Raw genomic sequence first — 15,592 nt, 5'->3', positions numbered from 1 at the left:
CCGACATTAGCACACGTAATATAAAGGGATAAATTCTTCTCCATACCATTAGAGCGATATAAATATAATCTTAACTTAATAAATATAAAGTTTGAATTGGAAAATATTATTAATATTTCATTAAATAAAAATTGATTTTAAGCCTAGGATGATACGGTATATCTATCGTGTAACGTGGTGTAAAATGTTTAAAAATAATAAAAAACTTCAAAACTGTTGGAATAGAGGGAATCGCGGTCAATTCAACAATAGAGCGATGATCCACGTGCAATGCCCCACAGGCCAATTGCACGTGACTCACCCGCCCAATTGCGGGTATAAGACGGAAGGACGTTCAGAAGCTCACCTCTAGACAGTTTCATAAAATATACAATAAATACCTTTATATCCGTATAACAACGTTCTGTCGATCGATCGACATTACGAAAGGCCTATCAACAAAAACATAATTTAAATTAACGAATAAAAAGTGTTAATTTTCTCATTTGAAGCCAAACCGGTAGCTTTTAGTTAAGATAATATGCTTCGTAAACTTTTAAAGTTAACGTTATAAAGTCGATTATAAACCCCTACATTAGAATCCCGGTTTGAAAAGATGGATAGAAGCAGATTTAGTATGTAAAGATTTGTAGCAGTTACTGTCAAGCTTGCTGGTTGATCGTCAGAGATTAAATGCTCGATAACAACGTACTTCTCGCAGACTTATATACATGTAAGTTTTAAAAATAAGTGATGATTTATTTAATTAACACAATCTCAGTTTATATTTATCACAGCTTTAAATTGTGAAGGCATTAAAAGTTTAAAACTGACTAGTAAACTTGCTATATAAAGAAGCGACTCAATAACCACTGCGTTACTTTAAATAGATAGCTTCTTAGTAACTCCCCGGGTCAAATACCAAATTACGTCTTTCCTCATATTATTACTGTGCTGACGAATTCCGTAGTTGTACCATTGGACCAGGTGAGGTCCGCTCTCCTTAATACCGTGCCTATAAATATGGGCCTTGATTAATTTTACTTTTTCGGGGAGAATTAACGTGGATCCTCAGGACCCTGACCATATGGGTACCCTGATCATTTTTCCAATATGCACCATCCTTCCACTTGCTGCTAAGGTGGGGCCGAACCTTGTCCATCTGTTCAAAGACCCAATTACTACTTTTGCTATCAAGACGGATTGGGTCTTTAATGGTCTGTTTTAGGAATCTCGACGTCAAGTTCGGTTAGATTTCCCAATAGAACTTTTGGTACAGGATCGGAAATTTCCCAAGTGCATGTATGTATCCACAGCATGTAAGCCTTCGCGCCTGATTTCAGAATCTCCGGGCTTGCACAAGCTTGGCGGCCACGTTTGATCCAGGGTTGTTGCTCAGGGTCGGGCGCCTTCTAAGAGCTATCTGTCATACACCACGCCCTTCTCACTTTCCCTACAGTCTGTCAATCCCACTGGTACCAAGCGCCCGCGCCATTCCTCAATGATGTAAGGTCAGGGTACCGTGCTTGTCATTCAGCTTGATGGGGGCGTGTGATGTAGGCGACTTTTAGCTACCTTGGGGTGGCTAAGCATTTTGGTGACAGAAGAATCCGCCACCGCAACTACTATGCCGGGCAGGGACTGCTCGAGTTGCGCCACTGGATTGCGTACTGTAATCTTTGGCCACTTTCTTGCTTGTTTGGTTGGAAAGTCCGCTCTATATAACCTAACTTTTGCCGCGCTACAGTCGTGAATGGTAGTCAACTCTATAAATGCCGATTATGGTGAATACTGACTTCGTCTCTGGCCACAGCGGCTTTACCATGCAGGCAGACAAAATACGATGTCCTGTCTAACAGCCTCCAGCATGACGGTTCTACCTTTCAAGTGTGGCATCGTCAGGCCCAAACTGGCACTAGCGCCTGAGCGGCCACAGCTGCTAGAAGGTAGGTCTAGCCATCAAATGATGCAACCAACTCATATATTGCCAAGACTGAGATCTAAGCCACAAAACTGCAAAACAGTCGAGGACCATTTTGAAGTCGCCGGCCCCACTCCGTTCTTCCCCTTTTAGTGCAAATGCAAACAAGATCATTCCTCATACGGAAGGCAGAGATGTCCACTTTGTCCCTATCAAGGAAGCAACTTTTGAACATGCAAGCACACATGAGGTAAAGTCAGTAATAATCAGTCACTTGTCTAGACTTGTTACGTTACACGCAAATTCTCATGTTGCCCAGTAGACGACTTTGTACCAAGCTTTCTTTCACAGATTACAGCCTTACTTTCAACTTTTCTTAACCACAATGGCAAGCATAGACCCTACCAGAGCTCTGTGCTTCATCATTGAGGAGAACTTTGACCAAAAGCAACTGCTGCGGGAGAAGTGTGCTATCATTGAAGCTCTACAAAACCAAGTTCGCGAACTCCAGCTCGGTAATGAACTCCAGTATCAGACGATCCGTACCCAGCACAAAATAATCGATGGATATCAGGCTGCAGAGACGAGAGATAAACCATTACAGAATTCCAGAAGTGTTGAATCTCTTGATTTGAAAAGCAACAGGCTTGGCTCTGCCTGACTCTGGCCGTTTTCGCACTGCACGGCGCTGTGCTGTTTCGATGGAGTGAACGACAGTTGGGGTGACCCATTACAAACTAGTTGGTCTATCCTCGCTAGTCCTTGGAAGCTGTCCCTGGCGCTTGTTTATTCACAGTTAGGCCCTTTGTTGATCTCTTTGTGGCGCATTCATTGTCTTGATTCTCCTTTAGCCTCTGTGTTTGTTTGTCGTTACTCAGATTCTATCTAGACCCAACAGTCCTGCTTCTTGTATTCTCTGAGCTCAACTCTATACCGCAGAGTCCCTGTTGCCGTTGAATCCATGATAGGGTGTCCTATCGTGACCGCCCATTTGAGGCAATGGAACAGGTTAACCCCTATTTAATACATGCAGACTGTTTTTGCTTCATCCATTGAAATGATCTCTGTCCATCTGTGAACACCTCAAGCAAGCAAATCTAGCGACCAAGGCTGGGGCGCGGCCTCCCAGCGTCGATATCCTAGAAGCTTTGGTCAACAAGTGGCTGCATGATAAATTTCTGAATTGAAGCGGCAACAGCCTACTGGCAATCTAATGCGCGTCGAACCCAACACACTAGTCTGGTAGCCACCACCGTCAAGTTAAGCGGACCCTTCAGTTACCAGAGATATATAATTACATGAGACTTTGGCAGTACATTGGAGCAAATGCTTCTTCCGCCTTCAATACAGACATTCAATCTTCAAAATGTGGGGACAGCATAGGGCTACTTGAGGCTACTTGACAAGATGTCGGAAGATCCAGATTTGGCCACATAATAGCTGCAAACATCCACTTCTTGCTCTGTTCAGCCATCTGCCAAAGTCTCTCGAAGTAGCTGTGTGTGCTCCACTTGGTTGCCTAAACGAAGATCCGCTGCAACAGTGCGAGCGGGCTAGCACGTTACTGAGATGGACTTGCTTTTTCCGGGAATCTTTGGCAAACCTAGTGGCGGATGATATGCCCGTGACCAGCTCAAGTCGGTTGAAGGACTGCGCTGCGTCTTTTGGTCGGTCGCCGACAAAGATGTTACTCTCTCCGTGGATTTTGATGAAGAGCTTCATGTCTGGCCAAGGGAACTTGAGGCCGGGAGTCAACTGAACCAGGTTGTAGAGGAAGGCCAGCTGCTGCACATCGAACCACTGCAACAGGAGAGATTGCCCGATGATCTGCATGCGGACCTTGAGGAAGAAGACCAAGATACCGCAAATGACAGGGTTTCGTGACAATAAGAGCTGATGGGCGCCAGACCGATTGTTTTTGTCGATCATGGAGTAGGCATCCACTTTTTCTGCCAAAAGAGGATCTCCTTCGATCCAGGTCGCGATGAGGTTCCGTATCTTTTCAATCTCCAGGTCTCCCTCTTTCGGCCAGAATTCCGGGTGCGGGTGAGTCTTGGATAGCTTGAAATGGTCGTCGATGGTTCTCGCGATGCACAAGCCGTTCATACGAAGGTCTGCGGCGGCGCTCAGGCGGCAGTAGTGAGTAGCGTGGTGGGCGTCGAGGACGACTTGAGAGGCAAAGCAGTGTCACAAGTTGAAATCTTTAGTAGTGTAATACTCGACGAAGTCGGCGGTGATCTCGTCGCGCACAGGCAAAAGGGCGCCAAAATTTGCAACCACGCAATATTCGGGAAGAAGCTCCAGCAAAAGAATCTTGTCCTCATTGAATTTTTCGACAACGGACATCTTGAGTCGATCCGCCTTGGCGTTATAGTTGCCGTAGTAACCTGGCTTGTAAACTGGAATGTTGTCGTTTTTGATAACGGCGAGAAATGACTGTAGCAGGACTCCGGTGGGAAAGAACGCAAATTCAGCGATATCTGACAGTTCCTCATTGTAAGGCAGGCCGCCCTGCTGTGATAGGGGTGGGTGCAATGAGATCCCTGCGAGCTGGGCAGCCACGGAAACAACCAGTTGTTGCAGGCCTACTCCTCCTACAGGGAATTGGTGCTGGAGGTCCTCCAAGACATCTTGGACCAAATCTCGCGCTAGCTGCAGGGCGGTGTCTGTGACTACAGCGGCAGTCGCGAGATTGACCTTGGAGCAGCTATATTCAGTCCACTAAGCAGTATTAGAATTACGAACGGGCCCCAAAAGATGTACTGGTAGTGGTAGGACTTACGGTGTCGGACAAAAAGCGTCTCCAGTTTGACAAATCATGGAGCAAGCATAGAATTCTGAAAAAGGGCTGGGACAGGAAGTCGTCATCAGGTTCCTCTGCGTCATTCTCGACAACTTCCAGCTGGACAACACTAGTAGTAGTTGACGCTGCTAATTCATCTTCAGCGTCTTCGACAACGAGAGAAGCAAACCGATTAACCCAAGCGGGCGCGGACGAGTCGTGATCTTCGACTACGCCAGTAGGTTTCTTGTCGCGGTGGGCAGTGCTCGTTGAGCCAGATGACGGCGTTGTTTCCCAGGAAAGAAGCTCGCAAATTTCTTCCAAAACCTGAATAAAATGGGCATGTCTTTTGTCGACGGCATCACGACCCGTCCTAAAAACCACAAAGTCACATTCTTACGGAGTGCAATAGCACGTTTGGCAACGTTGAGCATCCGGGAGGGCGCTTTGAGGCTGGTGTTAGAAATAGCTCGCGCGAGCGTCAAAAGCTCCCCTACAGTGACTTGGTATTTAGCTGCCTTGGATGCAGAGCCTGTGATTAAATGATTGTAAGCTTTTGAGCCATAGAGCTCCAAAATCCTGCCTTGAAGCAGCGCAAACTCAGGCGGTAGAAAGACCTAGGCTGACCGGCATCTTTTTTCTTCCTCTTGGCCGCTGGAGTGGAAGAAAGACAGGCAGGTTCAAGGCCAACCTTCTTCGCAAAGTTGACCAGCCATATTGCGAACCGGTTAGTGTCGTTTTTGTACTGCCTGTAACTATCCTGGAGGAAGCTAGGAAGCATTGTAGCGGCTACTAAGCTCTGCGTGTGGGATGACTACTTCAGTCTAGCAGGACCCGACTAAAACTCGCGAGGTAAAAAAGATCGCGACGGCAGCGCGACCACATAAAGTGGGTATTGAGTTCACCGCATTAAAAAACCCCCCGCTTTCATGACAAGGTGGGGTTAAGGGGTTAACTATATTACGTCAGCTTGTGTACCCCCTGGGAATGTGATCGGAGATCAGGTGTTCCAACTACATAGTCGTTGGACCAATGTTACCTCGTCATACCACTTACTTGTCCTCAATACCTTTGTTATACCGTAAAAAGTCCTCCAGGGGACTACAAGAGATACGAAACTCGAATCAAGTCATTGTCACGGCCAAACATACATTGGAGAACCTCAGTGTATTAGGCGCTATTAACGAAAATTCTAAACTGAAGAGAAGAGAGAAATTACAGTTGACGGCGCGCTGGAGAGACGCATTTAAATCTGTGGTCAGTGGACCCCTCTCTCAGCGTGGCTGTGCTTGCCAGTGCCTTGGCGGCCTGATCCTCACATATTTAAATCGGTTTATAAAAGGGGTATTTCGTCATTACATTTTTCAAGGGCGCCGGACTTTAGGGGGTTCGGAGATGTGTGGCCCAACGTTAGGTGCAGAAATCTTCGCTACAATCATACACCACGGTTTTCGTCATTGACTGTCGGTGTCTATATCCGCACAAGCCAAAAGTGAGGCTGCAGTTGGTTTGACACCTGCTCAAGCCATGTTTGAAAACAATTATCTGCGACCGTGCTCGGGTCAATTTCCGTGAGCTGCAAAGGCAAAACCTGAGTTCACGAGAGGGAGCTTTCCGGGTTTATATTGGCCTTACGGAAGTGGCTGCCCTCAGCTGTGACTGATCCACTTTCCGGGCCCAAGCAAGGCCTTGGTCGATTGTACGCTTAATTACGTCCGTGCATCAGTCGATTGGTTAGTGAGTGTGTTTCGGGCAGGTTACCCCTTGCAACGTGCCTACGTAATACGACTCCACTCAGATGACGCCGCGGTGAAAAACATTTGGGTTGCGGACCAAATTTCCGTATCAACACACACCAAGACCAATACCTCGATGCGTGATGGCTGAATCAAAGATTGCAGAACTGGAACGGAGGCTAAGAGAGGCAGAGGAACGCGCGGAGGAAGCAGAGAAAGAACGAAAGCAGGAGCGGCAACGCGTGAAAGAAGCAGAGAAAGAGCGACAGCAGGAGCGACAACGCGCGGAAGAAGCAGAGAAAGAGCGACAGCAGGAGCGACAACGCGCGGAAGAAGCAGAGAAAGAGCGACAGCAGGAGCGACAACGCGCGGAAGAAGCAGAGAAAGAGCGACAGCAGGAGCGACAACGCGCGGAAGAAGCAGAGAAAGAGCGACAGCAGGAGCGACAACGCGCGGAAGAAGCAGAGAAAGAGCGACAGCAGGAGCGACAACGCGCGGAAGAAGCAGAGAAAGAGCGACAGCAGGAGCGACAACGCGCGGAAGAAGCAGAGAAAGAGCGACAGCAGGAGCGACAACGCGCGGAAGAAGCAGAGAAAGAGCGACAGCAGGAGCGACAACGCGCGGAAGAAGCAGAGAAAGAGCGACAGCAGGAGCGACAACGCGCGGAAGAAGCAGAGAAAGAGCGACAGCAGGAGCGACAACGCGCGGAAGAAGCAGAGAATGAGCGACAGTATGAGCGACAACGCGCTGACGCGTCAGAACAACAAACTCAACCGACTACAATTAACGAATATATCGCTGCCTTGCATTATTTGGTTTTCTCCCGTTTCGAAATTGAACAGGACCGGAAACTGACCTCGAAGGGATCCATCACCAACCCGCGAAACAAATGGTGTCCCACGCGTATCCAACCATGGCCAGACTTTATTCAGCAGCAGAGAATAACATTCGGCACACTCTACGACACCTTCCCTGCCAACAGCCGTGTTTTTGAGAATCGAGCCTTCCTCTCCGGCTTAGGAAAAAGAATTTCGGGGCGCAGGATATCAGACGAGAAGACGCTCGAATCCTTCCTCCACATCAGTGTCGAGGATCCAGTCAGAGCGATCATAGACCAGCTCAGGGAGGTGGAAGAAGTTAAAAGCGCATTCGACCTGGGAAACGGGATAATTTTTGAGAATCATGCACATGCCATCAGCGATGTTGCAGATGAGGTCGTCTACCGCGATACCCCATCGACACCACCGGCTACTCCAAACCACAGTCTCGACCTCAACCGGCTACGACCCGACCAGATCTGTGTCTACCGATCCGACAACGCGGGCTCGGAAAGACGCACAATGATCTACATCTCCGAGTACAAACCGCCCCACAAGCTAACCGCACCGCACCTCCGTCTTGGTCTACGCCCGATGAATATTTACACGGAAGTGGTCAACCGGAAGACCATCCCGACGTCGATGGACCCAGACGCACGTTTCCAGTATCACGCCGAGAGGCTGACTGCAGCCGCGATTACGCAAACGTACCACTACATGATTGAAGGGGGACTTGAGTATGGGCTTTTGACGACGGGTGAGGCGGTTGTGTTTCTCAAGATCGACTGGTCCGAGCCTGGGACGCTTCTCTATCACCTTGCAGAGCCCACTGCTGAAGTTCTGGCCCATCCGAATCATTTTCACTTGTGCACCGCAGTCGGGCAGTATCTGGCCTTTAGTCTCATGGCGCTGGGTTTGCCAGGTGAACAACGATTGCGCGGACAGGACGAGCGGCACCAGGCTACTGAAAAACTCAAGACGTGGGCGGAAGATTTCGAGACGACGCTGCGATCGATTCCGCAGGAACAGCGCCACGCGCCGAAAAGTTCACCAGGCTACGAACCCAAAACATACCAGGGTGTCGACCGATCTCCATACCATCTCCGGCCAAAACCACGTCGGCTTGTGGGAGACGAGCCCAAGAAGGAAGATGAACACAAAGAGCCGGGAGAATCATCAGACGACGAATCAGCACGGGATTTGCCAGACACGCCGAGTCCGGCAGAACGGCGCATGCGTCAAGTTCGGGGGGGTCGGGGAACTCGACGCAGCGAGCGGATTCTAGCCCAACGGTCGCGGGGCGGGGGCGGAGGAGGAAGCAACGAGCAAGACAGGCCCTACTGCACACAAAGGTGTCTGTTAGGGCTCGTCCAGGGCGGGTTCCTCGACGCGAAATGCCCCAACGTGGCGCTGCATAGACAGCCCAACTCTGACAGCAACAGCCATCATGGCTTGAGCCGCGCCTGTGTTCGTCACCCAATCAACCACGCCTATTTCCTCTCTCTTCTCCTAAAGCAGCTGAAATGGACACTAGACGATGGGATCACGCCTTTGGGGCAGGGAGGTGCACGCGGCGTATTATTCAAGATCTGGCTGATCGAATATGGTTATACCTTTGTCGGCAAAGGCACGATTCAGGCATTTGTCAAAGACCTTGAGCACGAGGCGGCGGTTTACAAACGGCTGCATCCCATCCAAGGTATACATGTGCCCGTCTTCCTCGGGGTCGTCGACCTTCGGTCGATGAACAGGATATATTACTATGACCACCGGGTCTACGTAGTACACATAACGCTCTTGTCCTGGGGCGGATGTGACCTTGACGCGACAGAGACTCTGGGTAGTCGGGAGAGAGAGCTCGAAGACAGGGCGATGCAGTCGTTACAGGCAATACATAAACTGGGAGTGGCCCACAAGGATGTGCGAGGGGCAAACATGCTTTTCAACGCGGAGACTAGCGGTGTTATGATGATCGACTTCGAAAGGGCACTGCTGCTTGAGCCACCTCGACCTCCGTTGGTTCAGCTAGCGTCGAACAAACGAAAACGGAAGCCAGATGTGGTATATTCCAGCAAGTCGGGGAAGCCGGTTGGTCGAAGTCAAGTTAGCAGTGTATTTTCCGAGGACATTGGGCTGATGAAGATGGCCTTTGACAGGCCGCAACCGTTTCAACGCAAATAACTGAGGAGCTCCGGATGCTTCAACACTGAAATTTTGTGTAAAATGTATAGTTAGGAGCAAAACCATCTTCCTTCCGTCAACATTCATCGCTTTTCCATATCTGCCTCATATGGTGCCCGTTAGAGCCGTGTTCTTGTCGCAAACGCAGTCGCGCTCTAGCCGAGCGACTTTAAGTCTACTTCACAAATTAAGTTTTGCAGTGGGGCGTTTGGTCTTCGTAGCTTTGACGTCTTGGGGCTGTATCCCCGCCCGAACATGGGATTCAGTAGAAAACTCCTGTACATTTAGGCAATTCCATCTCTGGTGCGTTTTGCACCCAATTTAGAACACGCTTAGGCAGCATTGTCGCTCCAACATTCAAAAGATTGCATGTTTGTGCCGGAAACGAAAGACAGATTTGCTTCCAACTGTATAATCTTTGATGTGTGGGCGGACCCAATGCTACCTGTGTGTATTTGTCAGAATAGATAAAGGCCCAAATCTTGCTGCATAATAGCTGAAGTTTTGATGTCACGGCCCACCCAAAGTTGGCTGGCGCAAGTGCGAATAAGCTTTGGAAAGAAGACGCCACGAAACTGATTCTCTCGGTCAAGAATCCGTTTTCGTCAACATTTACGGGTCGACTTAACGGCCCGTTTAGGCTGTTTTGCACCGTCAAAAGAGCCGCAGAAAGAATGAAAAATGATAAACTTGACATTGACCATATCACTTCTAAAAGCAATTGATTATTAGAAGCAGGTGATTCTTTTCCAAAGCATGTGTCTCACTCCTACAATAACTGGGCTTATTAGCAAAATAATGAAAGGTCGTAAGATCGTTCTCCATCGCTTGTTCCTAGCTCTCTATGTCTTTCTCGCGATGCGTACAACGCAAGCTTCCTCGAGAACCAAGTCTCGCATTTCAAAGATCACGGCTCGAAACATAACCAACTCAGGCATCTGTGCGCCTAATGTATCCTCGTTTGGGTCTTTCCCAACAGGCATAGGCTTTCTGGCTAACTTGGAAGACTGTGAATGTCTTCGCCATAAAATAAACCAAGAAGCAAATTCTGGAACCGAATGTCAAAGTTTGTTGTCGCGTCCTTACCAAAACAACGCATTCCAATCGAGTAATGAGCTATTATGTGGTACCTGTCAGCTGTCTTTGCGAACTACACGGCTACGAGCTATTGAAATAGAAGACCAGGAATTGGCACCAAGATTCTGGATTGGCTATCATGATATGGTATACATTATGGATAATGCAATGAAAGATTTCGAATCGACTAATAAGACTGGAGTTCTAAGTGGCGGAGAAATCGTTGGCTGCAAGTATGAAAGTCGATTTTATAGCTGGGATTGGCTTTTACATCGGGACGATATGGATGCAAATAGTCTTGGTTTTCCTACCACACCAACACCTATTTGAAGACTGCAGAAGGTTAGCTTAGGCTTGTTTGGTTAAACTTCAGGTCAGGTCATGGCAGCCACTGAGAACAACTGCAAAGAACACAAAATTGGTACTTGTCTCTCTAACAGTAACCCAACGTACGGCCTCAGACTTGGACCTTTTTTCCATGGGCCTAGGGGGACCAGGCTATACGACTGGAGAGCAGCTAGAATTAAAGAAGGGATGGAATATAAATAGAGGTGCAGCGCACCAGAGGGATATCAGTGCCTAAGCAGAGCGCAAACCGACCACGTCACGGCGTCGGCTTGCACGGTGGCGTTTGTGACAGGGTTATCATTAACTTTCGACAAATACTTTAGTTTGGTTGAAGCTTTTTCCCGAGCCTGTTACCTGCAGCGACTTTCGGTATGGAATGGGGCTTGCTCCCAACGTCAGGTGCCCTCATGACATTTAACTATTCCAAGGCCAGAATCTCTAAACACTTGGCGATCCACACACATAAAAAAAGAAAGCATCTCAAAGTAGGGACAGGGATGACAGTGGCCTCGAAGAAGAGGGCGGAAGAACAGCTGTTGGAGCATACGTAGAAGTAATGACGAGTAATTATCAATTTAAAATTGTCCGCCGAGCACCTGGCCTCCCTTACAGTTAAGTATCATACCTGGTGCCGCTTGTCTTTTCTGAGATCAGGCCCGTGCTTCAGAGTCTCACTTTCCGTACATTTGACAACAATAGAGTGTCCTGTCGTTACCGCACATTTGAGGCAGTAGAACAGGTTAAAGCCTATTTGATACATGCTGGCTGTTTTTGCTTGATCTGTCGAAGTGAATTTCCACACCTCAAGCAATCAACTCTAACCAACAGAACCGGAGCAGCAGCGTGCCGGCATCGATAACTTCAAAGTCCCGGTTAACAGATAACTCGATGATGAAGTTTTGAATGATAGCAGGGACAGTCTGCTAGTATATTTACATAACACCTTTGCAATATATCGCTCTCTCTCTCTCTCCCTTCTATTAGACGAACTCATGCGAAGTTTCCTGCTCCGTACATCCAAACACAGATGCTGTTGTCATGGAGGGCAAGGGGATATCGTCTGAAGGCGAGGAATATTATTGTTGTTTATTGGGCCCTCGTGGGCCGGTTTTGGAATGCCTATTCTCTTTATTCTTGGTATGCAGCTCTTCTAAGAGAACTGACTTCTCCTGGTAAAATACTGCTGGTAGTATAGCATCGGATACCTTCTCTTCCATTGATACCATTACAGCTTGGCCTCACCGCTGTCCCCTTGTAGTCTAATATATTTTCATGCTAACTTATAGACCGCATTCACTCTAAAGGGAAACGTACATGGGAGATCAGTAAATGAATGCTGTAAATTGTCAAAGGAGATATATTTTTCGGTCTCTCCCGTCTTTTCTAGTTGCTTAGAGTATAGTACGCCAAGATTCGCCCGGCCAGGGCTGCTGTAGATCTCATCGATAAGTTAATGATCAATGCGAGACCCTGCTTTTAGCGCCACAACCCGCGTTAGTCCACCATGCTTTAAAATCAGCACAGACGGCATAGACCATTACCACACCTATTCCCTCTCATTCGTCTCAGGGTAAGCTTCAGCCAAGTGCACCAGAGCTCACAGCAACAATGGAATTGGATTACGAAACCACCGATGATAGGCTTGATGAGGTTCGCAGTGTCTCCTGATCTCGGCTATCCTAATGACAACTTTACTTACCAAATGGTTTTGCAGAGCCTAAACTTTGCAGATGGCGAAGCAGGAGGCACAACTAAGCCTCAAGAGCTTGTATTACGGGGTCTCAATATACGCCAAGTCCCGACCTATCTCAATCGGCTGGGTCTTGATGCTCGTGATATCGACATCAGACGGATAAGTGATAACTCAGTCATTCTCATGTTTGATTCCGGGACAAGTGCACATCCATGGCGTAATGAGCCTGTAGTTACATGAAGCATGGCTCAATACAGTGGCAGCCTCTCCAAACTCTAGTTTTGCTCTCGTAATGCCCATGTGAGCTTTGTCGAGGGTATGCCCTTGTCGCTTGTGCAGTATTTTATGGAGCGCCTTGTGATACCAGGGCTCGATTGTAACTTTCTGTGACCCGAAGTTACTCTAATGCGGCTGCACGACGTTTGATATATTTCCTTGGAGGGCCATGACTCGATCTTATACTTGCAAGGCTCGCTGTTTCTCAAGAACACGATTCTTTTGTGCGCGAATTCGCTCATTATTGTTGATAAGCGCTTTGTTAATGACACGCACCCGGGTTGCTACTTAACGCGTCTTACATACCAAGTCAACTCTCAACAGCCAAAACTGCTCTGCGGACCTTCCTGGCCTGGGACCCGTGCAGATGCGAAGAAAGTGCCAGCCAATAGGACCAATGCCCAAACTTAGTCGTGTTTCAGCCAAAACTAGCCCTAGGCTGTGATAAATTGAATTTTATACTTCGTCACTCTGCCAGCATGTTTTGTATCAGGTGCTTTCCTGGTCGATTCGTCATGGAGCCCTCCCTGCATACCTGGTTGGGCAGCTTAACTGCTCACCTGTTTACTGCAAAACAGCTTCACATGCTTGAAATTGCTGTCAGCATGATAAAGACCAAGTACCCTTCCTTCGAAGTTGCGCCATCGCCGCAAAGGATATATCCAGACCTTGATTATTTCAACGATATGCAGATTGTAACAGCCTGCTCTGCGCAACAGCCATCAAAGCTCACGGAAATAGTTGTTCCTGTTTTGCACGAATATCTGAGCCCAGATGGAGCTATAAATTCAAGAATGTTTCAAGACTATGTTGAGCTTCTATCATATTCTTTACCTAACGAATACTTTATTGAAGATCCTCGAGGCAGACATGCCAACTCAACCGTGCCAGAGTTTATTAGACAAGAGCGCATCAACAATACGATATTATGGCCTTTTTTCAAAGGTGATGAGCACGCCCTTGCTGTAGTATATCCAGATGCAATCCACTGGCTCTCATGGAATGACCACGCAGTTCCTGATGAAGTCCTAGGCTCTGCGAAGACGCTCCGAAGGCGCTCACTCCCCCTCATAAAGCTGCAGCCTCAGGCGGTAGAGCCAGAAAGCTCTGGCTGGATGGTTTTACATGCCATGCAACGAATCCTGGCTGGTCATCCAGTTGTGGACTTTTCAGACCTCACAGCACCAGCCCGGGAAACAGCGCTAACTCGTTTCAGGTGTGAGGTTCTGGCAGCGACCCGAGCTAGGACACTAAAGCCAACCGAAGAAGACTTCGCGAACTTGATACATGACGTTGATCGAACAGAGTTTTTTGACAATGCCATGTACGCCATGGATGACATGTTCGTAACTGATCACAATCACAACTCTCCAAATGTCATTGAGCCAGTCAGCGGCCACATGGTTGACAATACCCTTTTAGTGGCACAAGATGTCTCAGAAGATCGCCATGGCGCTCTGGCTGTACAAAATGTTTCGGAAATTCTTCAAGATTCTTCTTTGTCCTGCTCCAGCCAAGACGCTCCAGAAATTCGACCTAGTTGCCGCAGGTCGCGCCGACCGGCTCAAATATTGGACTACAGAAGAATTATTCTGAGAAACATTAGCAAAGCCGTGCAGTGTTATCGATCCACACATGTAAACACTAATATGAGCGTCCCACTCCTGTGGTCTATATTGGAAGGGGATCCGTCTCAATCTGAATTCCTTCGGCGATATACTTTGATATTGTTTTACATGAAGATGAGTCAACTTGACGATGCTGGCGTCAAGAGGGAACTGGCAAAAACTGGGAATGGGAAGTTTTGCATCAGGAACAACAATTCTATACGCAGGATGAGAAAAAAACAAGAAGAAGGGAAAGCATGGTCTGATCTATGCGACTTGAAGAGTCACTGGGGTCTAGAAAGGTATACACTTCTGTCTGCTGTGCCCGAGGACACTCAAGAAGCGCCAATACGAGAGATGACCGAGGGGATTCAATCGCAAAACTCAGTATTGCTACAAAGCCTAAACGACGCCAGACGGCTCTGCGCCGCATTGCTCGATGAAAGACTACCCAACTGTCTTTTGATCGATAATTATAGCTACAAGGAGAGTCAACTTAGCAATCACGACATCAAATTATCGTTCAAGGCGTTTTTAAGTTTGGACCCAAATCAGCCAGTACAGATCCCTAGGTTCTAAGGGGAACCCTCCCCTCATATTCTTCTAAGGTTTTGGCCCAGAATGGAGCTTCTTGAATTTAATGAGCCATTATTCCTTATCTTTGGAGTAGTCGCACAAAATGACGAACAGGGCTGTCTATGAACCCTTGAAGACTTGGCTTTTGATCATATCTGCGGCAATAGCAGAAGTGGATCGGCTGTTGAACTCCCGTTTTTCCTACCGCAGCGTCCACTAATCCAGCTGCACCATGAAAGCAACTTCATCTTGTGGATCATTAAGAAGAAAAGGAAGCGAACAAACAGAAACCGCTTGACGGGACTAAAGAAAGTCTTGAAATTCAATATGGGTTTTTTCAACCCGAAATATGACCATGACTTTCCCCAAATGACTCTTTGCCATTTATCCCAAATTCGGGGTTTTGTCGCAGCAAACATTAGTTCGCAGCTGGTACAAAACTGTGCCATGCCTGATAAATCCAATAGAGGTTTGATTTCCACCTTTAGACAAATCTTGGGACCTCCTCTAAGGCATGCACTGACTCCAACGGACTGAATGTCTAGTGAGAACAACCCTAATCTGGGATTGGATCTGTATTTCATGACTGGAAAACCGA

At 47.8% G+C, this 15,592-nt stretch overlaps 3 protein-coding genes across 3 annotated transcripts; 2 read left to right on the top strand and 1 right to left on the bottom strand.

Annotated features, from left to right (window-relative positions):
- Positions 1 to 6,561: 6,561 nt before the first annotated feature.
- Positions 6,562 to 9,417, top strand: PgNI_12302 (uncharacterized protein; the record flags this gene model as incomplete). The annotated part of the gene is made up of 1 exon (XM_031132255.1): positions 6,562 to 9,417. One exon carries the CDS (start codon positions 6,562 to 6,564, stop codon positions 9,415 to 9,417), a length of 2,856 nt encoding a protein of 951 aa, XP_030976278.1.
- A 1,649-nt stretch (positions 9,418 to 11,066) lies between these two features.
- On the bottom strand, positions 11,067 to 11,602 carry PgNI_12301 (uncharacterized protein; the record flags this gene model as incomplete). Its single annotated transcript, XM_031132254.1, has 2 exons — positions 11,067 to 11,189; positions 11,468 to 11,602. The coding sequence occupies 2 exons, from the start codon at positions 11,600 to 11,602 to the stop codon at positions 11,067 to 11,069; spliced, it is 258 nt and encodes an 85-aa protein (XP_030976267.1).
- A 1,724-nt stretch (positions 11,603 to 13,326) lies between these two features.
- On the top strand, positions 13,327 to 14,407 carry PgNI_12300 (uncharacterized protein; the record flags this gene model as incomplete). Its single annotated transcript, XM_031132253.1, has 2 exons — positions 13,327 to 14,199; positions 14,234 to 14,407. 2 exons carry the CDS (start codon positions 13,327 to 13,329, stop codon positions 14,405 to 14,407), a joined length of 1,047 nt encoding a protein of 348 aa, XP_030976268.1.
- Between the last annotated feature and the right edge of the window lie 1,185 nt (positions 14,408 to 15,592).

This window comes from Pyricularia grisea, assembly GCF_004355905.1.
Source record: "Pyricularia grisea strain NI907 chromosome Unknown Pyricularia_grisea_NI907_Scaffold_11, whole genome shotgun sequence".
Classification (NCBI taxonomy): Eukaryota; Fungi; Ascomycota; class Sordariomycetes; order Magnaporthales; family Pyriculariaceae; genus Pyricularia; species Pyricularia grisea.
This window is presented reverse-complemented; position numbering and strand designations above follow the sequence as displayed.